This window comes from Oryzias latipes, chromosome 5 (genome assembly GCF_002234675.1).
Source record: "Oryzias latipes chromosome 5, ASM223467v1".
Classification (NCBI taxonomy): Eukaryota; Metazoa; Chordata; class Actinopteri; order Beloniformes; family Adrianichthyidae; genus Oryzias; species Oryzias latipes.
The window spans coordinates 12,817,574-12,845,557 of record NC_019863.2 but is presented as its reverse complement, the minus strand read 5'-3'; the positions used below and the strand labels follow the sequence as shown (position 1 = coordinate 12,845,557).

General features: G+C 36.6%; 1 protein-coding gene across 2 annotated transcripts; it reads right to left on the bottom strand.

Annotated features, from left to right (window-relative positions):
* Positions 1-6: 6 nt before the first annotated feature.
* On the bottom strand, positions 7-27,984 carry LOC101169441 (eyes absent homolog 2). 2 transcript variants are annotated; one of them, XM_004068709.4, is made up of 15 exons: positions 27,701-27,983; positions 17,089-17,170; positions 14,978-15,089; positions 14,276-14,392; positions 10,241-10,317; positions 9,865-10,048; positions 9,189-9,325; positions 8,972-9,055; positions 6,123-6,212; positions 3,692-3,750; positions 2,808-2,968; positions 1,790-1,904; positions 835-956; positions 620-720; positions 7-264 (listed from the first exon to the last, which is right to left on the bottom strand). In XM_004068709.4, exons 3-15 carry the CDS (start codon positions 15,078-15,080, stop codon positions 184-186), a joined length of 1,431 nt encoding a protein of 476 aa, XP_004068757.1. In that variant the 5' UTR covers positions 15,081-15,089; positions 17,089-17,170; positions 27,701-27,983; the 3' UTR covers positions 7-183. The 2 variants fall into 2 exon arrangements, with proteins under 2 accessions (XP_004068757.1, XP_011473233.1); XM_011474931.3 differs by lacking the exon at positions 17,089-17,170 and having other exon boundaries at positions 27,701-27,984.

The following is a 27,984-nucleotide window of genomic DNA, read 5'->3' as shown; positions in this document are numbered from 1 at the left end:
CACTTGTTTTTGGTCTCTTTTTTTGGTCCTGCCCTTCCAGCTTCATGGTGTCTGAATGAAGACAAGATTCATAAAGCAAAATCTTCTTCTGGCTTTGGTTGAATATAGTTTGTCTGCATAAGGATTTGCACCTTTCTCCCGCTGCAGAACCAAGACGTTTGAGATCTTGATAGCTGGCGCCCTCTAGAGGTAGTCAAGCTCCAGTGCATGGCTCAACGCTTCCAAATCAGCCTGACATGACACCCTCCAGAATGGCATGTTTTTCTACAGAAAGCAAACATAGTACACAATTAAATGTAATGTTAATTTATAACACAAAAACTGAAGAAAAAATTCAACTGGAAGAGCTACTTTATATGTGAAATGTGCTGTGGTTTCAACAGACTGTAAAATGTGAAAAAGAACATCTGGACAACACGTTGGCTTATACTGTAAAAAATATATAGGATAATACATTAAAAAATCTTTTAAGGAGCCAGCCAGGAAAAAAAATCTGTCAATTCAATGGAAGGACATAAAAATGAAATCAGAAACAGAAGCTGCACTAATTGTTGAGATTGTCATAAGGTTAACTGATTAGTTGTGCAGCTGTCAGTCATAAAAAGCAGCTAAGTTATACCTTCTTGGCCACGGTCTCCTCTTCTGCTCCATCTCCTATCACCACATAGACTGCTCTCCTTCCAAACCTCTGAGTTACCCGCTCAAAACAGCTCTCCTTTCCTTTGAAGGGAAGAAAAGTGTAAAAAAAACAACAACATTTAAGATCCTTCATGTGGGCCTACAAATTTTCACATATTTAGACGTTAGTGCACAGAAAAAAACCCTGTTACTCACCTGTTTTGGTGGCACTGTAAATGTTCTCAATAGGAAAAGCTGAACCAAGACCATACAGTAAAACCTTGGAAAGGGCAGGGATGAGCTGGGTGGTGGTCACCAACACGTTGACACAGTTAGGCCTGGAATGGGAAATGACAGATATGCTTGTACCTTTTTTTTTTTAAATGATGCCAACTATAGTAAAACACATTTTGCTGTAAGTATAGACTAGGGTCTGCAACCTTTAAAGCTAAAAGAGCCATTAGGTCCAGTTTCTTACTGAGAGAGAGACATTACTGTTTAGAAAAAATACATTTTTTTAATGTTATCGTGGCCATTAATAATTTAGAACATATAGATTAAAAAATTACAATAATTAAATTGTAACAGTGCTAAATTTTCTATATAAAACAAATTTGACTTGTTTTACTTTTGACAGCAGCACATCCAAGTTCCTTTCAAAATAAAACACACCCCACGTCAGATAAGATCCTTCTGCAGCAGCTGATTTACTTGAATTAAAAAATGCAAGAAAGTCAAATCAAGGCAGGCCTTTTCTATCATTATGACTTTGATGCACTGTCATCATTTTTCCCCTTCTAATATTAAATATAAACATGATAACATCGGTGCAGAATATAGTTAGAATAAAAAATCTATACATGCAAAAACAATTGTATATTTTGCGAGCATGGCTATGAACAGCCATTAACCCTGTTGTGCAGCAGAAGATAAGAAGATGTGCTTTAAACATATTTTAATAATCTACCATCATTTTACTCAGTTACCTGACATGCTCAAAATCTCAACATAAATGACAAAATGTTATTAACTAAAAACTGCAAATCCATTATTTATTCAAATTGTTAGCCTTTTTCTTCATAGCCAAAGAACCACATTGGAGGGATGTGGCAACGCACCCTGAGGTTGCAAACCTATACTATAGACCCATACTATAGACACATTCACTGACCTTGAAGTGATGAGAGCCAAGGCTTTGAGCGCATGAGTCAGCCACAGGTCAGTTAGGACTTCCATCTCCCTCCTCAGCTGTAACCACTCCTCTCTCTTGGGGCTTCCGAGTAAACCTAGCAAATATTTGCAGTGGTACACAAAGGTTTGTGAATATGTACTTAAAGACACACCTGCATATATTTATATAGAAGACAAATTTCTTAAGGTTGTTATGATCTAATCTCATTTAAATTCTTTTGAAATTGTTGGTTTCAACAACGGCACATAAAAGTAAAAAAAAAGATGGCTTGGTAGTCTTGTGCATTTGCTAGTAGAACTTCACTACTTTTTCTACATTTTAAAAAGATTTATCAATGACATTTAATTTAAATGTTTTCATTGATCATCTTTTCAATAGGTTTCCTTTTTCTGCATCACCAGTTAATCTTCTATTTTATCTAAAATTGCTGTGCCCTTTAGAACTGTGAAGAACAGTGTGCTAGTTCAGAACTAGCAGAAGACAGTGGGACCCAGGTGGTCACAGCAAATATGGATTTCTCTTTTGTCCATTCACTGGATTTTGTTGATTGATGGAAATGAAAAGTTGAGACTTCATTTTTGAAAGCAAGCTTTATTTAAAGAATTTTTTAATACCTGCTTAAAACTTTTGCACAGAACTTGAGAGATTAGTTCAATTTCCTCTATCGAATGTCATGGGTTACTTCCTGACTAGCTGCAATTGTTTTATCATGTCCTTCTAACTACCAGCAATGAGGATGTGTCTAGTTCTAAATCTGAATATTTCCCAGCCACTGCTTACTACAGAATTACCTCCTTTTGGTATCTACAGAGAACATTTGGGGCTTTTCTGTGATACCAACTGTAAAGGGATGGGACTCAGGGAATTGTAGTTTGTGGAGGATAAAATAAAACAAAATTGACTGGAAAAATTATTTTTTTCTCTGGTAGTCGGAAAGATATGCAAAAGCAGTTAACTTTATCTTGACCTGTAAGTGGATTGTTGGAGTAGAACTCACCTCCAACATTATTCTTGTATGTGTTGTAGATCTCCTTGACTCTACGGTATCGGAAAGCCAGTTTCCTCATCCAGTCCACGCCTCCATGGACCCCTGATCCCAAGCACAAGGAGCCTGCTCCTGCTGGACTCTGGAAGCCATCCGATCCAAAGTTGTAGGTGCTGCAAAGATCACAATGAGGTAAAAACACTGATCATTTGGACATGTTTCTTTTCTGGAAAACTTTGCTTAAACACTTTTAACTTGGAGTGATAAAGAATCTGAAAAGGTACTCTTCTGAAAACCTATTCTGATTTTAGAAGATTACTTCAGGAGTTAAAAACAAATAAAAACATTATTCCTAAAATTTTGTTGTGCAATTTCTGCAGAGATATCAGGCAAAAACAAATCAAACTAAATAAAGTTGTGAACATGCTTTTATTACCTGAGATGCACACAGCAAGAAAATGATAAACACAAAAAATATTTACATGAAAAAGGCCAAGCTCAGTAAAATGCATGTAAAAAAGTGTACATCCTTGTCCTTTCTCACATCACTCCTAAAAGAATACAAAAGTGCTTAAACGTGTTTATATAATACAATATCTGGACTGAAGGAGAAGTAGGGAAGGAAAAGGTTATTTTTTGATGGGGAAAAAAAGCACTGGATTATGGTCAGACTTCCTTTGTGGCAGCAGGAAAGGAAAAAAACGTTTCCCAAGCTTGCATGCTATAACATATATGGATGCATCCAAATGCTGAAACCTTTTGTTTCTTTGAGCAATTTTCCAGCACTGCACTTAAAACCCAAGAGGGCAAGTCTGGTTCACAATCCATAGGAAAACGGTCTTAATCTGAGTCACTTCGCTGCACTTGGAAGGTTTGTAACACAGCCAAGTTTTTACCTAAGGTCCTGTCCATTGTCGTCTGATGCCACGTCATCAATATGAACCTGGTCGCATTCCTAAGAAAAGAAAAAGAAAAAGTGGATTTACTGAGAGCTCTGTTTCAGACTGAAGCCTTGCACAGACATGCCTCTTTTCTGTAGGGGAGCCTTGAGGAGAGATACTGTCATAAAAATAATTAAAATGATAGACAGGGAAGGAGGAAGTAAAAAAGTGCCAGGACATGGGACGATGAGGCGCCAAAGTAGACAAGTGTTATTCTAGTATAATCCCACACCAGATTTTGTATTTGTAGTTTTACTCGCCATCCTGAAATTGGATGTGTTGTTTTAAACTATTAAAAAAAAACAAGCATTTTCAAAAACAAAAAAAACCTAAATAATATATGGCGGATCAAAGAAAGAAAACATCTATTCATTACAAAATTTTCCAGGTCTCTTTACCTCTTAATTATGTGCACAAATAATATATAAGCAACAATACTTTCACATTTTGTGTGCAAAAACAGACTCCTGGTACAACTTCTAATTGTTAGGCAATGACCCATGGCCGACAGACGCTCCTATCCCATTTCAGCAACCCAGACTGAGACGCTACCTCATCTTCCTTACAGTGCTACATAATTCAGTTCCCACTGGTAAGATCCCACCTCCCCACTTAGGTGGCCTTCTACCCTTTAAGGCTGCAACTGCTGATAATTGAATGTAAATGTCTGTTGTAAATGTACACTACTTTGACTCTGAAAAATGATCACAAACTAGAAACTGAGAACAAAATCATTGAAGTTTAAACATATTCCGAGGAGATAAAGGAGATTTACTACAGAGGAAGATCTTTTTTTACTTTAAATTTTACTTAGAAGACTAAAAGCTCTGACACTGTTATACTGCAAGAATAATTAGCAGATTTGATCATAAAACACTATGCAGAACCTGTGTGCATGGAGTAATTTTGCATCAGACACATTCTTGGCTCAAAATAGATTGAGGTAAAGTAACGTAATGTAACACAACCTATTGTAATGCAACGCAATGTAACGCAACAAACTTAAGTAATGTAAAACAAAGTAATGTAAAGCAACATCAAGTAAATAATGTAACCTAAAGTAATGTAATATAACATAAAGTAAAGTGAACTTATGTAACGTAAAGTAAAGTAATGTAACGTAATGTAAAGTTATGTAACTTATAAATTGGAAGCCCCTAAACAGCATCTTGTCTACGGTCCCCACAAAGCTAGGAAAGGTCCTGATCAGCTGACATGACTAAAAAAAACCACAGAACACGTTCGTTTAAATGTGAAAAAAGTGAAACCATAAAGATACAGTACAAAACTTAAAACAACTGAAATATTTTCAAGTTTGAGTTGACACTGATGAGTGTGCAAACCACTTTCTACTGCAGATAAGACGTTTATGCAACTTGTTCATACTTTGCACAGCCCAACATAAAAAATTGCAAATGAATTCTTAAATAACATTCAATTTCTTTAAGAAAATGAAAACTGTGCAGTTGGCATTCACACTGACCTTTTTACAAGTCTGCACTTTTAAGAGTTTTGCTGCATCACGTAAGACTTTTGTAGCCTTTGATTGTAGCAAGTGACATGTAGCAAAGACAAGATAATTATACCCCTGGACTTGGCAGGAAATGGCAGCAAAATGTGGAATATGTTTTGAGAGGTTAATCAACCTTGACAACAAACATGGCGATGAAAAAAACAGGTTTCCTCTCTTCTTGACTTTCTCCTCCTCCCACTGGACAAATTTTCCTCTTAGATGCTCTGATACACACCTATGTTTACAGGACAAAGTGATCTTGTTCCTTCTCTCTGCTATGCCCCTTACATTCTGTGTTCTTTGTCAGAACATGACAGAAAAATGTGAAGAGAAACGGGTGCCCCTCTAACTCTCTTTTAATGTGTTCCCCCTTTTTTTTCTTCTAAAAAAACCATGGCTTATTGAGAATCTGTTAAAAGAGCTGCACTTATACACACAGCATGTATCTGAGCACTTATTTCCCTAATTACTGTCACTCTGGGAGGGAAAACTTCTTCCTTACTGAGCACATTTTGGAAAACGCTTGAGAGAGAATACAGGATAGGTGTTACATATGGGGATTCCTACAATGAGTGCCACTGTGCTTTAAGCCAAGTAAGAAAAAGCACCCAAATGTTAAAGCTCCTGCTGCACTGTGGCAGGGAAGGTTTTCTAGAAATGCTTACTCAGTGATATATCCCCAACTTACTGGAAAAGTCTTACAACTACTGACATGCTTCTTTTCTGTAGCATGAAAAAAAACCTGATGAAGTACTGCAGTCTGCAAATTTTCACTCTGGTACAAATTTCCATTTCTTTAGGATTCTAAACTTGTACCTGTTTTTATTTCCTACTTTAAATAAGTATTATAGGTATACAAAAAAACAAACTCACCTCTAAGTCATTAAAGAAGAGTCTCAAATCAGCCAGATTAAAGATCATTTCTTCCATCCACAAACCCAGAGATACAGCCTTTGACGAGTCCTGTTGAACAGAAAAATGCTAAAAGAAAGTGACGCTGAGGATGAGGGTTTAAAGGTTGTGAGTACTAATTTGATTTATTCAAAAGGTTAATTTTCTCTGTCACAAAAGTGTCATTTACCCCAGGCGGAAAACACTAGTTTTTTTCTTTCTAGTGAAACTTTTTAAACTACCGTACTGTGTGACCTACTTATTAAAACTGTATAGCATCTGAAGGATGGTGACTTTTTAAAAATGTATGAAAATAAATATAAAATAATAATTTGAAGTTTAGCTTCCAATGATATTAAGTTTGCAGAACAAAAGCAGGTAGGTCAAAATACATCAAATAAATTGACAGTCTTACAAAACAATGGAGCGTCAGACTGCCTGTCGACTCTTTTCTTCTATTAACCCTGTTCTAAAAATGAAAATAATCTTAATAACAATAGTGGATCACACATTTGGTTTAAAACATCATTTATTTTTAGGTTAAATTAATTATTTTTTTATTTTTTTCAAATCTTAATACAATGATAGTGTATTCCTTTAACCCAGTGCTTCTCAAATAGTGGGGCGCGCCCCCCCGATGCAGTAGAAGCGGTTTTAGGAACAGGTAATACCATCAATTGTCCTGGGCGCAAATTTAACGGGGGCAGTGGTGACAGTGGCTCAGTGCTTGGAAAAAATCTGCGCCATTATTGGTTTTCTATTATCTGTTCTATCAGTGTTTGTGACAGCCTGAAACTGTGAACTGCCGTCCCTGCAGCTGCTCCTGGAGCGCTGCACGCGCTGCAGGCGCTGCAGGCGCTGCCTGGATTGTGCAACACCAGGATCATCGGTGCCTTTAGATTGCTCAGCTCATGCTAATAATGTAATTCTTAATTATTGTAGACATTTCGATGACGTGTCTCTATTGTCCATCAATGTTTTCTTTGACTGCCTGTGGTTTAGTTGGTGTCAGTATTTGACATAAAGACAGCAGGTAATCCAGGAAAACAGCTGCACTTTATGAGATCATAGATAAACAATCCATCATTTAGAAAATAAATCAGCACAAAGTTTTTCACCTATTTCTTCAGACTAAAAACGTTAAATATATTGGTGCTGCTGTGTTAATGTTTCAGATCAATTTACATTTAATATTATTTATTGATTGAATTATTTTTCTCAGCATCAAATGGTTCAGTTGATCAAGATGTTTTTAGTTTAAATAAGGACTGACAGATTTTTTCTTTCAGGCACTTTAAGCTTCTTTTCTCTTTTAGAGTAGAACAGGATTTCTGTGGCTAAAAAAAGTTAAAATTTTTTGAAAGTGGATTTATATTGATATTTTTCTTTTGTTAATGTTAAAAGATACAATTGTAGGTATACTTACACAATTTTATAGATACTAAACTAATATACTGTCACCGCGGCGAGTGTGTGTGTGGGGTGGGGTGGGGGGTTAGGGGTGGCGCGAAACATTTTCCTAGGGGGGCCCTGGCAAAAAATAATTGAGAAGCACTACTTTAACCAGAGAAGACAGGTTTCACAGAAGCATCACGTCCTACAAATGCAGTTATGCTGTCTTATAATCTTTAGTTCTGTGGGCCTTCTTTTTACTTCTACAAAGTCAGATTCTACCCGCCATTCTGTTAAACCATTATTGCTATCTTCCTTTGATCTCACATTAATAGAAAAACCAAAAAATATTTAAATGACGTATCCCATTACTTAAATTTTGGTAAACAAATTAAATTCAAAAAGTCAAATTTTCGCCTCAAAAGACACATAAATCATGTCTGAGCTGACAAAAAAACCCTACTGTACATCACTGTCATTCAAGAGCAGCATTTACTCTCACGGAGACGTTAGCCAAAGGAGAGCTGTCTCCTGGCACAGGATGAAATGTGCTTGACAACAAAACAAATTTTTATCTCAATGTTTCAATTTTTGCCAAAGTGTAAAAGGTCATTTGTTGATTGAAGTTTCATTTCTTTGGAAATTTTTTTTTCAGTTTTGCAGTCTCTCTCAGTACCCTTTAAAACCTTTAAGGATCAAAAGAACAAAGGTATCATGCAGAAAGAGCGAATTAGAGAAGATTATAGCTGTAACTGCAGCAACAGTTTGCTAAAAACACAATCTTCTTTTTCCCAGTCACTTTTATTTTTTGCTGCATATGTGAGTTTTAAGGTCAGATTGTGGAGCTCTCCTAGATCCAGGAAAGAAGTTGTTCAGGCAGTGGGAGGAATACTTGGCATATGAGTCACCGTTCAACACATTCAAACGGTCGACTTATCATTTTGGCTCGTCTTTCATTTTTCTCTTGGACTTCTCTGCGGGACAAGGAAGAAAGAAAAAGAAACACAGGCGTGCAACGCCTGCTTGGGGAATGGAGTGATTAGTAGCCCTGCTATCAGACTCCCATCAGCGTGGTGTCAACCCGCAGGGAGACCGTGAGAATTCAAAACAAAAAAGCCCTGGCCAAAAACAAGAAATGGACTAAATGTGCGGCTAGTCATCTGCCCTTCTGCTGTGTAAAGGTGCCGTTGACTGTCAATCACACCGCAGGTTATCGGAGTAACTAAACAACCCCAGTGCATTATGAAAAGAAACAAGAGGGCAGAAAGGCAAAACAGGGTGAGCGTGTGAAAAAAGTCAGACTTCAACTGTTAGTGGAATAACCAGATGACCCCAGAAACAGAGGCAAATTTTCCTAAACCAAGATTACATGTTTGCTGTTGTGTGGGCTTGATAATCTGCTGCTGCCTGTTTTGTACAAATGGGAATAGAGATCATACCTTGCCAAATCGCGAGGAGAAAGTTCCCGTGAGGAGAGAGTGAAAAATGATGATGGTTTCATCCAGATCCCAGATAAACACTCGCTGCAGTGAAATAACAAATATGGAAAGTTAACCACACGACCCATTTGTCCGTCTGTGTGTGTGTGCAAGAAGAAAAGATAAATATTGCAGAGAAATACTGGTAATTTCCAGCAGTGCGTAATAGTGTGTTCACCTCTATATCAGAGTCCAAGGGAGGCGTGGGGTCGCTGACTCTTTTTCTTCCTCTCAACTTGCCATCTGACCCCCTTCGAGTTGGAACCCCCTCCTCTTTACCTGGCGTTGGGGGGCTGGGTGGTGGGTGGTACTCCCCTGAAATACGGTAAACATAAAACACAAATTATTAGGCAATTTTCTGCTGTATTCCCGTCACAGATCGTTCCACCAGCCAAATAAAATATATTATCATTTGACAAGCAGTTCATGATCAGTTTAGAAATCACGGTCAATCCCACTAATAAACATTTTAACATGATGGCACAGATCCCACTGTGTTAAAACAGTTACATTTTTTCCATTAATTTCTCCTTTTTTTGATGAAAACTATTTTAAACCGACACACCTTTCTAGTTTTGATTGTAAAAATAAAAATTTACTGTGAAAATCCAACAGCTTTTAGTAAAAAAGAGTAAAAGCCTAATTTCATCTAGAGTTTTTAACTGAAAAACACATTTTTATAGGAAGCTGTCATAAAATCTGCAGCTAAATCGGTGCAATTTGGAAAGAAAATGGCCATATTGTCCTATAAAGTAATTTTTTGGATACATTTTTCTGTGCAACAAATAAAATAAAATGGAAAGCAAGAGAGATGAAGAATCACTGAATATTTTTTTACTAAGAGAAGAGTTTACCTGTGTGTGACTCTGGGCTGTGATTGGGCATCATGGCAGGATGATCTGGGTGCTGATAGGCTAATGGAGCTGTGATAGATGGAGGGCTGATGCTGCTGCCAGCCAGATACGGGCTGTTGTAGTGATGGGAATTATAATATGGAGAGTACTGACTCTGAGAATAGCTTGAATACGATGAAAACTCCTGACGCAAAAATAATAATAATGATAATTAAAAAACACAAAGAAACAATATGTATGGATTAAAAGTTGGTTTTGAAGTTGAACATATTTTTTTTCATACAAAAAAATATGCCTGAAAATAAGGAAAACTTAGAAATAACTTAGAAAAACATAGTTATTTGTTAGAAAAACTTAGTTTTGTGGCATTACTCACTTGCTGTGTAGGGTTGAATGGAGTTGAACCCGATATTGCATGGGTGCCTTGAAAAATTCCAGATGAAATACCACCACCTAAGAAATGTCACAGAGAGAAAAAAGTTCAAAACGTCTAAACAAGTAAACACTTGGGATTAAAAAGCAAAATATTAATCATGAACCGCTTAAATATTTAACCAAAGTCACCCTCAAACAGGCAAATAAGCTTCAAATACGATATCTCAACATCTGGCCTCATTTCTGACTTGGAGAGGAAAAGGGGAAATTCTGATTATGACATTTCAGAGGGGTAACAGCTTACAGTTAGATTTATAACTGACATAACGACACAGGTGGAAACATCTACTGCTCCTGCTGCTCCTGCAGCTTTTGGAATCCTTTCAGTGAGCCAAAGCGGGAATGTCCTCCTCTAAGCACTCCTTCTCCACCTGGATCCTCTTGTCAAAGCATTGTGTGATCAATTATCCTGTCATCTTATCATCTCTGTCTTTGCCACAGAAAATGTTTTAGTTTTTGGCTCAATTTATGAAATTTGAACAAACAAGAGCACCGCAGCAGTGCTGGCTGTTGGCCTAAGTCAGATAACCCAAAGCAAATGCCAATTATCAGTTATAAAGCAATAAAGCAGATAAATAGCCCTGATACCAGTGCATGACAGGTTTTTTTTTTCCTGTTCACATGTTTTGATTTAGAAGTTTACATTATTCATATGAACCCAGAGGATTTATTGTCTTTTTTTCCCCAAACAGTCTTTTTCTTTATTTTATTTCTGGTCTTCAAATCAGAAATTTACAGTAATTTATGTAAAAATGTTTTTAGATGTAATTCCTTAAGTTGTTTATTTACATTTGTAATGTTTCAAAGAATGCAGGCCAATTGGTTGGCCCTCACACATTAAAACCTCAATAATCTGTCCCTCTTTGCAAAAAGTTTGGACACACTTGGTCTAGGACATGGGGTTGAGAATTAATAAGGCTTTTACTTCTTCTCACTCCTTTTTGGATATTTTTCAGCATTTCTTTTTTTTGCTTTTCCTCTCTTTTCTTTTAAAGTACATATGTGAAATAAAATATTTTCATCATCAACTCCATTTGAAATGAAAAAGATATTAAGATATAATAACAAACTGCCTTCATCAACTAGAAAAAGAGATCCAGTAACATACCTGAGTATTTTTGATTACTGGTATATCCACACAACACAAAGCAAATATACACACCAAGCATTGCATAACCTTATTGTGACTTGCTAAGTTTTTTTTAGCTGGTATCTAAAAAGTAGTTTAGGTCCACTTGTGTTTTTAAGGATTTACTTCCTTCTTGAATTATCTCACCGGTTTGCTGCTGCTTTTTCTCATTACTCTGGGATACTGGCTGCAGACAAACACTCTCCAGACAATACCACAGTCTTCACTACATGAAACAAAAAATGCAAGTCTCTTCAAATAAACACAAAAGACTTCCATTTGGTTGCCATTTTCCACAGAATACTGTCTTTTTGTGTTTGCTCCTGTCTGTGTGTGTGTAGATTTTGAACTGTGAACAGAAGACATGGAAGCTTTTCACTAAACATTCAAACATCTAAATGCTGATGCACTTTATTGCCTTTTGAAGTCCACAGTGAATGATTTATGGATTGGAATATTCAAACAAAAGTACTTTGTTTGGGAACACTGCCCCTCAAACTCTAACTACGCTATTAAAAGCTGTTAGTTGAAAAAAATAGAGCTTTTGATGGCAGGACAGTTTGTCAAAAGGTTCTATCAAAGGCTTTTTACGTGAATATTTACATTCCTGTATAATGTCTCCAATGGGAAACTATTTTTTTCTTGGAGAAAAAGAAAATGGGGAAAGAAAAACTGTCTTCATGGGATAAAAGTTTGTCAGAATTGGGCACGTGGCTGAATAAGCAATCAGAATGACATTCACCGGAAATTTGCTGCACGCAGGTCTGCAAAAGTCAAAAGAAATCATTTCTATCAAGAAACGGTTGTCTGCATAGCTACACCAAAAAATATATATATATTTGCTTCACGGCCAAAAAGAGGATTTAAAAAAGGAGCGTTAAATGAACTATGTTCTGATTTTATAAATTAATCTTTTTATAAATGACAGACAGAAATTTCACCCTAGAATAAAACTTTTACCTTTCATTTAGTTTATTACATATATTTTGTATTACATATAATAAACTACTAAAAAAGGTTTTCTAGAAAAAACTTCTTCTTGAAGATAATATTTTATGAATAGCAAAGACTTTCTGTTAAAGTAAAGTAACAGTGTTACTTTAAAAACTTGCTTTAAAAGATGTAAAAAGGTTTTTACATACACAAACACACACACACACACACACACACACACACACACCCTTCTTTAAGTCGATAACAATAGTGAGCTACTATTGTTATCGACTTAAAGACCCACGTCGATGAAAATAATGGTTTTAGGGTTTTAAAGGGTCTATACCATGCACAATGAATTTTTTGACCTTTTAAGTGAATGATAATGTTCATTCCTCATGAAAAGTAACCCCAAAGTTGTATTTTCATCCGTTCATACATCTCTGAGTATTCCTTTAAAGACTTTGCGCTCTGAGCACCAGCCCCTCCCAAACCACGAACAAGTGTCTCACGAGCTGATGTAGACCAGTGAAGACCAGAGTGCTGCGAGCACCGCCCCCAGGCTAAAATGCTCTTTGAAAAAGAGCCTATTTGTGACATAGAAAGTACGCTGGGTGGGCCACAAGCTCCCTGCTCTGAGCTTTCAGCAGCAGAGACGGGAAGGGGGTGGGTGCTCTGTGCAACTGTCCCACCCACAACTTGGAGACAAATTTCTTATGAACAAAGAAACTATAAACTATTTCTTAAAAAACGACACAATTTTTTTGATTTTGGTTTAAAACGGCATAATCATAAATAAAAGACCACTGGCAAGCTTTTACAACAGTTAAAAAATGCTTGGAATGGGACTTTTAAAAACTTGCATGATCTGCAAAAGATAGGCATTAAAACACTTTTTTTTGCACTAAATATTTGTTATTTTATTCACAAATTCACATAGGTTTTGGGAAGTTTAAAAATAAATTCCATTTAGGAGGAATGAGGAAAAAAACACCAGATTTAATTAAAATCTATCAAGCAAAAAAAAATACAATCTGCATAAAAAGTTTGAATTTGGAAAGAAAAAAAATCTATGATTCCATCTTCACTAAAATGCCAATGCACATTAATCAATAGTAAAAACACTAGTAAAGCAAATATAAAATAGATATGTATTGGTCATCTTCAAGCATACTTTGCGCCGCAGTCATCTTGAGATTTTATCACAAAATCAAGAATAATATCTAAACTTAAAAGAATAACTACACTTTCAAAGCAGGGATAGACATTTTCAAATACGTGTTTCGTCCATACATTGGCAGCAACTCTTGCCTTGTCTGAAAAACCAAATGTGCTCCCTCCTCCACAAAACGCCCCTTAACCTCTCCCCTGTCACACACATAAGGTCAATTTCATGCTGGTTTCAAAGCCATATAGCCGCACTGAGTAAGCCATGCTTTGGGCGCCGGTCGGCTGAGGAATGTGAACAGCACAGACACTCACACTCAATCACAAATATACTGACATGTTGAAAACTGCACACTCCAAAGCACAACACATCTTTATCAAAGCAATTTTTTATCCCCAAGATTCCCTGCCAACTATTATCGCAGCCACAATCCCCCCCCCCCCCCCCCTCTTACCTGTTCTTACTATGCTTCTTCTCTTTTTGAGAAAAAAAGAAACAGGCATATGCATGCTGCGTTGTTGTTTTGAACAGAGAAAGGGGGCCTGACCCTGAGAAAAGAGGAGGGGTAGGGAGACTTTTGACGCCAAGAGCCCAGACCATAGCTAATGGAGAACAGGTGTGGTGGAGAAGACAGAGGAGACTCCAGAAGAGGCTTAGGAAGCGACAAACGCTTCATCCAGTGACACCAAAACAAAGGAGACCAACAAAAGACTGGTGGATATGTCAGGAAACAAACTCAAACTCACCATGTGTGTGAGAATAGCTGTAGAGGCTTTGGCTGGGAGGTGTGCCGCTGAAGTTTGTATAGCCCAGTAGGCCCGTTTGTCCTGGAGAATGGCTCAAACCGTCCTCTGTTTTAATGTCTAGGAGAACATAAAGCAACAACATGTTTACAGGATGAACCCAACCAGGATCCTGTGTCGGACACTGACAGTTGGCACCATCAATGATAGATTTTATAAAAGTAAATATCCGGTAAAAACAACAACACCATTTTTTTAGTTGTCAGTTCACATGTCGGATGAGGCATGGCTTCTGAGCTAAAGCTATGATTTTGTCTATTGAAATTGATTTATTTCTACTTAAATGGTGCCAAATCTAATGATTCAAACTAAAACTAAAACCAAAATAAGCATCTAGATAATCAAGTGTGGGAGTTGATCTGATGGATGTCAATGCAAACTGACTTTAGTGCTCGACAGTTCTCCACCAAACTCAAAGCCAATAGTCAGCATTCAGTTGGAGTTATTTGTTTTAAACTGTCTTGAATGCATGAAGGCCATTGTATTTGACACAACAAGCGAAATAAAGTCAACAAATTAAATCAATAGAGAATTCAAATACATAAGCACACATTGTCATCACTTCACAAACACCATCTAGTTTTGAATTAATTGTTCAAATATCAAGGGTTACTTTTGTGCAAACATGATAGTGTTTGTACTAACTGTAGGATGGCACACTGTAGCCTGGTGTGTGGTGGCTGTAAGGTGCGTAAGGTCCTGCAGGCTGCAGGGCGGGGCTGTACTGGGTCTGTCCATAAGCAGCCATGACGCTGATCTGAAACGAGGCAGCACAAACAACAGGAAAAACCTTAAAAACATGTTTTATTGTTTTGTTTTCATTGTTGCAACACAAGTTTTAGAATGCTGATACTGGGTGTTAGGAAGCTCAGCTGAATGTGATCTGAATTCAGCACCATACGGTTTGACAAGCGTCGTCAGGGCATCGAAGCTCTTTGAATAAGGCAGACTCCTTTTTTTTTAAGAAAGTGCAAAAGCTGAAGCATGTCTCTCAGCCAATCCAGATGAAGGATGTACAGTCTTGAAGTAAAGCAATTGGTAACAGAGTTCCTACACATTTCTTCAAGTTAAATTTCAGACTTTTTAAGACCTAGCATATGAAAAATTAAGATCAATTTCTCTGCTTAATTCCCAGCCTTATAGAGGAAGAAAAAAAAATCCTTGAATTTCAGAACAATTGTCGGGAACAAAGCAACGTAATAAACTACAATTACTAGACTACAGAAACCCTCATTACTTCATTACTCACATTTTGGTGCAGTTAAACCATAGTTGACTGATCAAAAAAATGCGTGTTAACAGTTGGATCTGACATTGTCTCTTGGTTAAATAAAACAAAACGGATCCTTAAAAAAACCCAGTAAGTGATGCAAAGTAAGATAAGAGAGTGGAAATATGGACATGGACAAATAAGTAGCAACAGGATATATTCAAATTATTTCTAATTTGTTGAAAACGAAGGCAAAACCATTTCAGTGGAGTGCAAGTTTTGTTCTGGAGATGAACTGCTTTTCACTGCCCTAGTGTCAATGAGCAACCTGTCTATACACTATGTAGGCTACTATATTATATAATATATATCCTATGCTATATTATTTTATTTTCATGAGGTGAAATTAATGAGGTGGTGCTAAATAATAAAACCCTGATTGCACTTGTATAGCCTTTCTATCTTTATTTTGATGGTGTCCTGTTTGTGCTAGCTTCATTCCCTTGAGAATTTGTATGTGTGTGGAAAAAAGTAATAGGTAGGTGATTACTTTTTAAATTAGGGAATGAGTAAAGTAATTATCTTGCTATCTTCCTCTTGAACAATCTTTCCTGCATTGTTCTTGTACTTTTACGAATATAAATTCCTTTCTTTGGTGCATATTTCACTTCTACCATTGCATTAGGGTTTTATCTTGAACTATCAATCACACTAGTGTTCAGAAAAACTGTAGGAATCATTTATTGTTTTTCTTGTTCCGTTGCAAACTAACCAACCTCCAACTTTCATAAAAACATGCCTACTTGACTGTGAATGAATTGAGTATCCCCATACACAAAAAAGCAAACGTACCCTGGCTGTAACACACGCATGCCCAGAGTGTTTGCATAGGGAAGAATCAGCGTATAAAGTGAGAGGAGAGAAAGGGACGTGACTGATATTACGTAGCGATGATAAGACACTAAAAACCACAAAGACTTTAAAATGATGAGATAAAGTGCAGCCTAGTTCTTAGTTTTAGCGGCTTGTGTGCCACATGCGGGGTTGCTCTGCGCCGACAGTCCCACCCACAGTATAGAGGTGAATTTCCTATGAACTAGTGCAGCTCTACTGAAACTATGCCCCAAAAAATGACAGTTCTTTTATTTTTACCTAAAAACTGCATAATCATAATTAAAAGACCACTGGGAATGTTTTAAAAATAGATCAAAATATGATCTATTTTTAAATCCTCTATGATCTATAGATTGATGATCTTTGGACATTTAGAATTTGCAATAAATCTTGTGTTTTTTGTGGGTACGGTATGTTTTGTGTGAATTTTCAGTTACCTGTATACTTTTTGGCATTCAAAGGAGACAGCAAAAAAAGAATTTCATTGTGCAGGGAAACTCGTTTCTTACTGTGCATATGACAATAAACCCTTTGAATCTTGAATCTTTGAATTGAATCTTTAACTACCTGCTTTCCCTCAATGGGCTCTTTTCCGTTTGTGTGTAAAAATACGCATGCATATCTATATATAAATGTACAGTTGTTCTCCTACCTGCCTCCAAAGGAAAGAGTCTTATCTTCTTTATCCAGACACCTTGCCCTTGATTTGATGTCTTCGAAAGCTGTCAACTATTCTGTGGAAACAACAAATATTGCCCTGAGACTTTTGGCAGCAATAGGAGGAAAAATATTTTCTCCATCAACACAGTCACAAAAGATAAGAGTTGGTAGGAAAATGTATGATAGAGAGAAGGAAATATAAAGAGTCTTTGTGTTTTTTGTTTTTTTTTGGCAGTAATTACAAGACTAAGAAAAAAATTCAAAAACTGAAAAAGTTAAACCGTTGATGACTCCCACGTGCCATGCTTATTGTTAACCACCCAAGATATAAAAACGCCAAAAAAAGGATTTTTGTAGGTAAAACATGCTAAGGATTTAAAATTTATATATATACAGTACAGACCAAAAGTTTGGACAGTCTGTGTGTCGGACAACATGGTGATTATAATTTTTTCAAAAATTTTGTCTGGCATTTAAGAAAATAACTAGTTTTGATCTTTTTTTTAACAAAACTTGAAGAAAAAATATCTAATGTAAAAAAAGATATATTAGATTTATGAAATTAAACAATTTTATTCCTATAATTTGTTTCTAATGAGAGGTTAGGGCAAAATATTCAAGTATATATGCAACGCATGGCAGAATAACTAACACCTCTGGCTAACCGGTTCCGCTGAAGTTTCAGAAAAAGAACTAAGATGGGGGTAGGAACTTCAGCCAAATCCATCAATTTTTTCTAATGAATTAGACCCTACAATATATGACATTTACAGTTTGTGTGGCAAAAGTGAGTAATTATAAGAAAAACTAAACAAAAGCCTGTTTATTCTGTATAATAATTCATTCTAGTTTTTTTTTATTTTTGACACTTTTTAGTTTTATTTTAGCTTGGATTGTGTTTAGCAAATTTAAATTCAGTGAGAGGATAAGTATTTGGGGCCTTTGTATAGCATTTTGTGTTGTTAAGCATAATGTGTAAAGTTACACATATGAAAAGCTAATTGTTTTTTACATGTATGCAAATAATACTGGGTGTAAGTAGAGTCCTTGTCTTACTTAAATAGTACTACGCATAAGACAAGGAAAAGGTCTGAAGTCCTCAGATAAATAATTTTGTATTGATTGGTTCAATAAAGTTAGGGAAAAAAACAAATAAAAAAAGCAAAACATATAACAGAGCAGTAAAAAAAGTGTGAATGAAAAACATTGAAACAATCAATTATGTCAGTAGTATAAAACTAACACTGTAAGGAGAAACTAGGAAAAGTAAAACAGTTTTAATGTCAAACTTGCTAAAGGTGAGGTAAACAAAAAAAGCCTAAATGGTTTTGCAAATGCAAAATGTAATGCTTGTAGCACAAACAGCTCCCAATTCCTGCAGCATGACTGCATTTTTGCTGTGAATCATTTGGTCAGAGTATCATAATTTGTGTTAGTCTTTCATCATATTCCAGTATAAAAAAACAAATTCAGCAAATTATCATCAAATAGTACAGCAGAATAAAGCTCTGTTTGAAAGATTGCACAAAAACGTCCATTCCTGTACAGCTAACAAAGAAAAATAAATCTACTCTAACCGCAAATAGTCAGTATTGTTCCAAAATAATAACAAAATCACCTATTAGAAAGTTTGAAGGTCTTAATAAGTTTTGAATTGGATCTAGTAACAGTAACATTTGTTGCAATGGGTTCAACTCCTTTGCAAGCTGAAGAACTTCCTCTATGTACACATTATTGTTTCTCTTGTAACTGATGTCAACTTCAGTCAAAGTTCACCAAAAAATTCATAAAAAAACAGTAACAACAAAATAGATACAGCTTTGAGTGCTAGAATACTGTCCTACCTTTACAAGAGGTTTCTCTATACAGTGTTACCTCACATTGCTTTACTTTTTGTGAGCTTGTAATTCTTTTCAGTGCACACTTTTCTTTAAACAGCAAACTGTGTTCTGCTTCCTGATTGGCTGTTGGCCTTGTCAATGAATCTCTTCTGTGCTGTGTCACCTCTAAAGATATGGGTTCAGCTTTCCAAATCTACATAAATATTTGATTGTGAGTAGGTTTTTGTTATCATTCTAAAGTACTGGACTTATTTTTTCTGTGAAGGTTTAAACTTTGAGAGTCCAAACCTTAAGAGAGAAAAGTGCGAAAATCTCCATGTCTGTCTGAGAAAAGTGTATAAAATGTGATGTGAGGCATTTTACAGCCTTAAAACATCCGTAATCCTACTTTGCAGTTTTCACCCATGGCAGGTTATTTATGGAACGTATCCCTCACAATAACCGGGGCACCACGGTCACAAAGCTTAATCTAACCTCTACCACAGGCACTGTCTACAGATTGACACAAAAACAGGGATATAACTGAACACAGTAGCTGTTGCTGTGTTTTTGCCTGTCCTGGCCCTTTCCAGTAATCAGAAGAGAAAATGTCCTCTTGACTTTGTCAAAACCCCTTCAGTTTATGCTAATACAAATCCACAAAGACGCAAAAGTCGTGTGACAGCCAAGGCACTTCCTGGTTAAGGGTGAGGCCTGGGTGGAGGGCAGCCAAGGCCATGGGAAACTACAGGACATTGGGAAGAAGATGCGCACAGCTCAGCAGAGACGCAGAGAGCCAAGGTCTGAAACCGAAGCTAAAACAAACTCTGCAGGTCTACAGGGGGCCAAAGGGCCACAAGGCCAGTCACACAAGTTTCACCTGGGCCCCAGGGTTCTGCTAAACCACGACTTCTTTCACGGATATCAAATTCTAACCTTTGTGCTGCCTATTGTGCAGTAAGTTGAAATATAATTTGATACACTTAAAAAGAGCTCACAGTGTTTATGCAGATGTACCTGCATGACTAACTGCTGAGTAAGGAAGGAAACACTGACAAAAAAACAGAAACCCTTATAGGGCCCATAACATAACCTATGAAGGCAAATGGAAAACTTGGTGCAAGTCGATATATTAGATTTTTTGTCCAACGGTTTCGTTTATCTGGCAATAATTAACTGTGATGAGACTTAAGACAGTGTTTCTCTATTTACAGAAAATTCATTCAAAGTGATGAGAAAAACAAAACAAAGGTAATTTAGACCAATTCTTGGTATTATTTTATATGAAAACATCTACTTTTCTGCGTACAAGCTCAAAAGGTAATGTTCCTAAGAAAACACTTTTAATATTTAAACTACTAAGAGAACAGAAACTAGAAAAACACCAAGCCCCTTATAGAATAATTTCCAAAACTTTTATGCCTACATGTAAATCAACAGCAATGGAAAGAGGAAGCAAATTTGGCGAAATACAAGGAAACTGACTGACAGCTTCACTGAATACAGTCTCTGTCTAAATACACACAGCTTAAATCCCATTTTGCCATAAAAAACTGATTTTCATGGGTCGCTGTGCCTGCTCGACAAGAAAAATGTGTGTCCGACATGATTTGACATGATTTGTGAAATCCTGAATCAACTGTAACAAACCTGCTTACACACTTCCCCAATAGCATTGTCTCTGCAGTTCCGGGGTCACTGTTAGGTAAAAAACTTCCATCAGATCAGGAAAGACAACATTTTAACGTCTAACATTTGACAACTGATAATGTGAATAAGAAAACAGCAAGTGAGAAATAGGAACCAACTACAGAATTTGTCTGGATAGTTAAAAGAAGAACATCATTTCTACACATCTTCATGTATGTTAACAGGTCAGCAATTTATGATTTACACACAAAAAAAAACGGACTCAAGCTAAATGAAGCTTAACTATATCTGCCACAACACGCAAATGGAAAGCAAAATAAGCGAGCTAACACAAAAGGAAGCAGTTGTGCAGACATTCATATTCTTTCTCTGCCAGAGTAGAAACTTTACCTCAACACTAAAGTTTTACTGAAACTACTGTATTTGTTTAAATTCCCTCTCCAATCATCTTTCAACCTATTGGTAATGTGTCCCCAGTGGTCTTATGGTTATGGTGTTTTTAGGCAAAGTCAAAAAACCTGAGTCATTTTTTATAGTTTCTTCAGAGCGGCAGGAGTTTATCAGAAATTTGCCTCTGAATTGTTGACAAGAAGTAAGTCTGGGCTCATTTCCAATCATCCCACTGCTTATACTCTTTCCTGCTAGATTAAAACCCTTCACAACCCCAACCTAACATAAGAAGTGCAACAAAATGTCATGCAGTTTTTAGCCAGATGCCAGCTCAGACGAGGAAAATGACGATGTGCATTGATCTAGTTGTCTTCAAGTGGATGCATCAGAATGGAGCAGAGCAGGGAGCTTGTGGCCTGCCAATTGTATTTTCCAAATTAAAAACTACAAGCTTTTTTAGCTGTCCTTTTTTTGTCTGCTCATGATTTACATTGATTTGAAAAATAGAAACACTTTAAAACTCAGTCTTAATCTTAATTTCCTTTATCTATGTTCTCCTTTCCTCACAAGAGCATGTTAAAAACACAAAAACACCATTATCATTGGATCAATGCAGTTTACTCTTATCTGAGGCTTACACAAGAAAGCCACAAAGTAAAAGCAAAGCAAAACAGTAATGTCAGAAATGTACCCTCAGTAATACTCCCACCAACCATCAGGTTTTCTTAACTTTAGAATAAAAGGGCTTTTTTTAAATCCAAATTAAAGGAGATTTATTTTCCGAATAAAATAATAAAATAGACCAATTTGTACTTATGTCTGGTGTCTGTCTGACTGGAAATTCATACAGCATCAGAATGTGAACTGTGTGCAAGTCTGTTTTGATGTCTGATTACATTTTGCAGAGACCTTCTGAAAGTCAGCAGCCTGAAAAGGTGACCTGCAGGTCTGTAGTCAGGCCATATGGGACCCCACCTGGAGTCCTTGATTTGGATGGTCTACAAAAGTGCCTGGGGGCCTCTGGGTGGGCTTAAATCACGGTTGAACACAAAACTTTTTCTCAACTGCTGATAAGACAAATTACAAAAGGGCCACTATGTGAGACTGTGACACGCTTGTCTTTTAATGTGGGGATAGAAATACCATCTGTCCAGTCTTTACCACAAAGCTTTTAATTTACAGGACAGGCTAAAGTTAATGGTGAATATTTGGGGTAAATTTTGTTCCAGAAAATGTCTTTATAACATTGCAGTTCACTGAAATAATTGGATAAAAGACAAATCCTTATTGAGACTTAGCGTAGATGACTTCCTTGACATGATGGAAAACATCAGGAAAACAAGCAATAAACATAACCCTCTAATGTTAAAATTCCACTCAATATTATATAAAGCCTTAGATTAGAAAAGCACACTTTAGGTTTTTTTAAGCAGCATTTTCTTTACTTAAATATTTACAAATATGTCCAGAAACCTAAACTCCCATTTCATGTAATCTGGCTGAGTAACTACTCACTGACCGTTTCTACATGACTCACTCAGAATTTCACACTGGAAAAAAAAATTCTCTGTGATCTTGTGGGTAAAAAGGATTCACAAAACACACCCGTCGTGTATCGGCAGCACAAAGGGTATGTTTCCTTATCCAAACAACTACTAATCTGTTAATTTGTGAAATGAGGCTCCTATTGTGTTTTCAGCACTTCTGATGGACCCTAGGTGTACTATGTGGCAGGAAAAAAGAAAAATGTCCTCGTTTTTTTTAAATTAAAATTGAATTTGTCTTAGCAGAGCGAGAAAAAGCTGAATTGTGGTATCTTAGAACTACCGGTATGCAAAACCATAAAATGAATTAACTCAGTAGGGGAAGGATTATATAAGATTGCTTCTTCCCACTCCTTTCTGGAGCAATAAATCAAGCTCTACTTGACTTTAGTTAATGATCACTATATTATAATTAAGTAAATCTGACTGAAGTGTGTCTTTATTTTTGTTAGTTTGCTTTTTATCGTTCCACTTCATAATTTTTGAAATGAGTTTGATAAATCTGTGTGTTATTTTTGTATTGTGTTGACAACAACAAATTCTTGAAATGAATAAATAAAAATAAAAAAAGAGCAAAGAGACATTAAAATGACTCGAAAACACTTATTTTAATTATCCTGAAATCAGATTTAATGAAACTGCAGCGTTCGATGCCCAATCTGTATGATATGGATTTGATCCATACTTAACATTGTATGTATATAGAAGAAGGTTTCATATGAGGCAAACCTGTGATCAGACTTAATGAGAATACAGACTGCGTTGTGTCCAAATTCATTCACTACTCACTACATAGTGCACTTTTCCTCCCCATTTTGTAGAACTGTTTAAATCTAAAATTCCAAAAGTCTCTGCAAAAAACCAGTCTATAGGAGTTTTTTAGAAATTCATATCTGGGATGTGGGCTGCTGGTGTGGAGTAAGCGTACCCTCATTTCTTATCAACCCTTTGTTTACTTACTTACTCTCCTACGGCCTTAACAACCTCAACCTAACATTACAGGTGCAAAAATAAATGGTAGTTTTATTCTCAATTTTTTAAATATAAGTTGTCCATCATAAGAAAAATGCTACAAGAAGATGGTAAAAACACACACAAAAAAACAATTTTCATCGGAATGGGTCTTTAAAAGAATACTCAATCCTACCGATTCATGAAGCTAAAATAGATTCAAACATTGTCTTAAACAGACAAATAACTATAGGACAGGTGGGATTGATCTCAACAACTTCTTTACAAATCGTGCAGAGTGGAAGAACATGTGAGCTAACATGTGAAAGAAGAAGAACAGAAGTCATTCTGCAATTGAATTCAATTAATCTCTAGCAGCAGTGAAGCTGTTATCGGCTCTGTCTGCAGCCTGTAACTTTACCTCCAAACTTGATGGCTTTTCCTTTCTGCTTGAGTAACTCTTGCACTAAGACCACTATAATGCAAGGAACCCCTTGTGCCTCTTAGTAATCAAACCCCGTTTTTTCAACTGCTTCTGCATCTTTATCTCCCTGTTTCTCCAACATGCACTCTTTCTTTCTTTCTAAATTACCTTCTGGACACAAGATGCTTTTCTTTTCTCTGCTTCTTGATACTATATTTCTTCCATACTTCGGTTCAATGTCTGTGTCAGAGGACTTACACTAATTATATCCTAACAATTTACCCCTGTAATACAGGCAGGAGGGACCACCAACCCCACGGCTCAAGACTCAGTCTCCTCCAGAATCAGTGCCCCGGGACGAAGGTCAGCGAGAGGGACAGCTGGCAGACCTCCCAGCAGACTGAAAGAGTGAGCACGGGGTTGAAGGACTGGGCTGACCCCAGTCAGATGGTGGTCCGGCTCCCAGGTAGAAAACATCTGTCCCAGTGGTGAGAGTGCGGCTGTACAAGCGCTCACAGATTCAGGAGTGACACATGCCTGACTGCACCAACACTCCTGCACACACACACACTTGCAGGCCTGCTGCTTTATTAGTCATTAGGATGAAAAGGTTTGCCCTCGATTAGTCTCCACTGCACATGATGGCAAGTGGCCGCCCAATTTGCTAACAGCTGGCTAGACAGACACAGTCACTATAGACAGGATCAGTTCCAATTACCTCTTTAGAAAGCTGCATGGATGAGTTTCACCAAAAGTAAGAAAATCAGGAGAAAAGATGTGTTCCCTAAAGTATTAATTATGGTTTAGATTAGAAAACTAGTGTAAAAAAAAGAGAAAAAAAACTGTGGGTAGTTTTATAGATAAAAGCTAACGCCAAAGGAATTTTCTGTTGAAGCCACAACAATAGTTCACAAACGGAAGAATTTTTAAATTAACTTTCAAGATTATCCACTGAAGGCTTGTTGCGATGCGTGTGGCTTCATTGTGCGCCAAATGAGATAAGGACAGCAGAGGCAGCCGGAGAGACAGCTGCTGTCTGCTGACAGAACAAGGTTTATTACACACACGCACGCGCACAAACACACAACACCACAAAGACATCCCAAGAGCCGTCTGGGGACTTCAGGGAATCAAAAAAAAAATGGAGCAGAAAGAGGACAGAGATATTTAGAGGAAAGTTTAATCACATCTCAAACTCTTTGAGAAACCAGCTGCAAATATTCACAAATGAGCAGCCAAGAAAATATCCACAAGGATTTTCCTGCATGAAAAATATAAGAAGATGCTTTCGTCTGTTTGGCTTTACATTGGATGCCATTCCAACAATACATTATTTAAATTAACAGTTCAACGTTTTTCTGAAGCTTAAAAATCCAACTTCAAATTTCGAAAACGCAAAATTTCAAAACCTATTTCTTCATCCAAGTTAGCCAACTTATTTTTAATGAGCAGTAATATATATTTTAAACTTAATGGCAAATTTGGGTCAGGTTTTTTTGTTAACATAAAGGCAGATTTAATTAGAAGAAATTATAGGTAAACAAAATGATTGTGCATTAGTAGGGTAATGCTCCAATAGTAATCTATTGACTCATAAAATAAATATTCAAATTGAATGCACAAAAGACCAATTTAACACAATTAAACATAATTGGATTGAAAACAAAATAGTTACAGTACCTTTTTGTGGTAAACAAATGCACAACCAATACTGTAAAAACTGAATAAACTAGTTGACATGTTTTTATTTTACCTCTGATTAGCCCGTCAATCACATTAGAAAACAGACTCTCAAATATTTGTTCTGTGGAATAAACCGACAGCTAAAACCACAACTTAGTGCAGGAGGTTCAGAAGAAATACGCGAAATGTGGAAAGGCTTTTTTGCGTGTCCTGGACTATCCTTGTACCAAAGTGGCACATGAAACATTTTAAGGCTTAACTTTATTTTAAGCCTGAACTTGAGTAAATGTGACTCCTATTGAAGAGGAGAAGGGTATAATGGAAAGAGGAAGAGGTTCAGAGGCTACCAGGCATCAAGAACTGAAAGGATGTGAGGGAATATAATAACACTGGAGCAGATAAAGTCAAGAAAAGCAGAACTTCCTTTAAAAATATTTATCAATCCTACAAAAATGTGGCCACAGAAGGGTTTGGAATTAATTTGTGTTTTCTTAAGAGGGGGTGCCTCGTGCTACAGGATGGGGAATTCTCCACAGCCCTGGACTTTTTGAAACTCCTGCTTATCCAAAATTTATTGGAGCGAGTAATAAGAACCATGGAGTTTGAGGGGAAAAGGGAACAACTGTGAGGGTCTGGGGTCAGCCATACAGAGGGAGTCCAGAATTGGGGCCTAATGTTATTAGGAAAAGAACCTCGGTGTTAAATCAAACAGGCTTGAGCACACTACAGTATGTGGTCCGAGAACACCCTCCTCTGCCTCCTCCAAAACCGGGGATGTTATTTAGGAAGCTAATTATACAGCAGATTTAGGAGGACTTAAAGCCTGTCAAGATTCAGAATACGATATAATGCCATTTCAAATAATCGTTCTTTGGCTGTTCTTTAACCGCAGAGGCTTATTTCCAGGTTATTAACGCTTACATGGAGTAACGTATGTTTAGCTTGTTTTAATAAAAAAATTTAAAATGTGATATTTTTGAGAGGTTTTCTCGGCCTTAAATTTTTTTTAACTTGTCTTGAAATATAAAAAGGGTAAAAACATGCACATCCCCTAAAAAAATGAAATAATTACGAAAGTTTAAACCCTGAAAAGTAAAACACCCATATAATATAAAATAAAAATGTAGTAAAGTTTTATTTATTTTATGGCTTGACAGATATAAGTGGGCCTCATCAAGTGTTACTCTTCTGCACAAATTGGTTTCAAACAGCTGGCAAAACACAGACAGCGACTTTTTGATTCAAAGTCATGAAGGGTTCCTTGAAAAATATGAATACATGCCTTTGAAAAAAATGTTCAGGGAGTCTCCCCTAATTTACTTTAATAAGGAGAACTTACATCGCTTTTCTGGTGGGGTATCAGTAATTAGGGGGCACTCTTCTGTAGCTCAGGCTGAGCAGAAATGCAAAAAAAACAACAAGAAACATAGCAGCCAGTATAAATGAAACAACACTTCAGGAGATACGTAAATGACTGTGAAACACAAATCATCATTTGAATGGTTCTTTTTCTTCTGCTCATAAAAACATTACTAAAAAATTAATGTGCAGTTTTTACTTTACTTAGGCCTATAATAACCTGTATACAAAATAATACATATTTGGGTTTATGGGTTCTTTATGCTAAATTAAAAATATCCTGAAAATAATAGGAGTTCTGCTGGCTAATTTAGTTTGTACCAGGCCTTTAATGAAGAGCAGACCTTAAATTTAGGAAAAGATGTGACAGGCTGCGAAATATTTTTGCTTTTTCATTCTTCATAAAAATAATATTTCATTATTAAACCTATAATACTCATTAAAAAACCTGATTCGAATGAAACAATATATTTACTGAATATATTTTAAAATAAAATGTCCTATTAATTGGAAAACTCACAGAAAAATACAAATATAAGCAAAACTCAGAAAATAATTGCCTAATACGTGTAATAGGACCGATAATTCAATTTAAGATAATAATAAAAAGCTTGTTAAATTAAAATTTGTTTTATACAGCTTCGAGTCTGAAAATGTTTATTTTAAATAAACACAATTTAATACAATTTAAAGTAGCCTAATGAAATCATAAAAAAGTATTAGAGTTAAAAGAACAAATAAAAACAAGGTCAGAATTAAATGTAAACTTTTTTTTAACCTTACCATCATTTAGAATGAAGCAAAACAGGAAGAATCCGAGCAGACTTCAGCAGCGTGGAGTCTCCATGCTGCCGCCACGGGCCCTGAACGCAGCGGGGAAAGGAGCGCTCTTGCTTGCCGGGAGCGGGTGAGGAGGAGGGCGCCCAAAAACGGGCTCCAGGTGACCAGCTTTGTGCAGACGCACACTCGCGTGGAGCTCAACTCTCGTCCTCTGCAGCCTTGAGGAGGAGTGTTTGCTTTCGCGGCCGTGGGGAGGTGATGTGAGGAGGATTCCTGGTTGCTCCCTC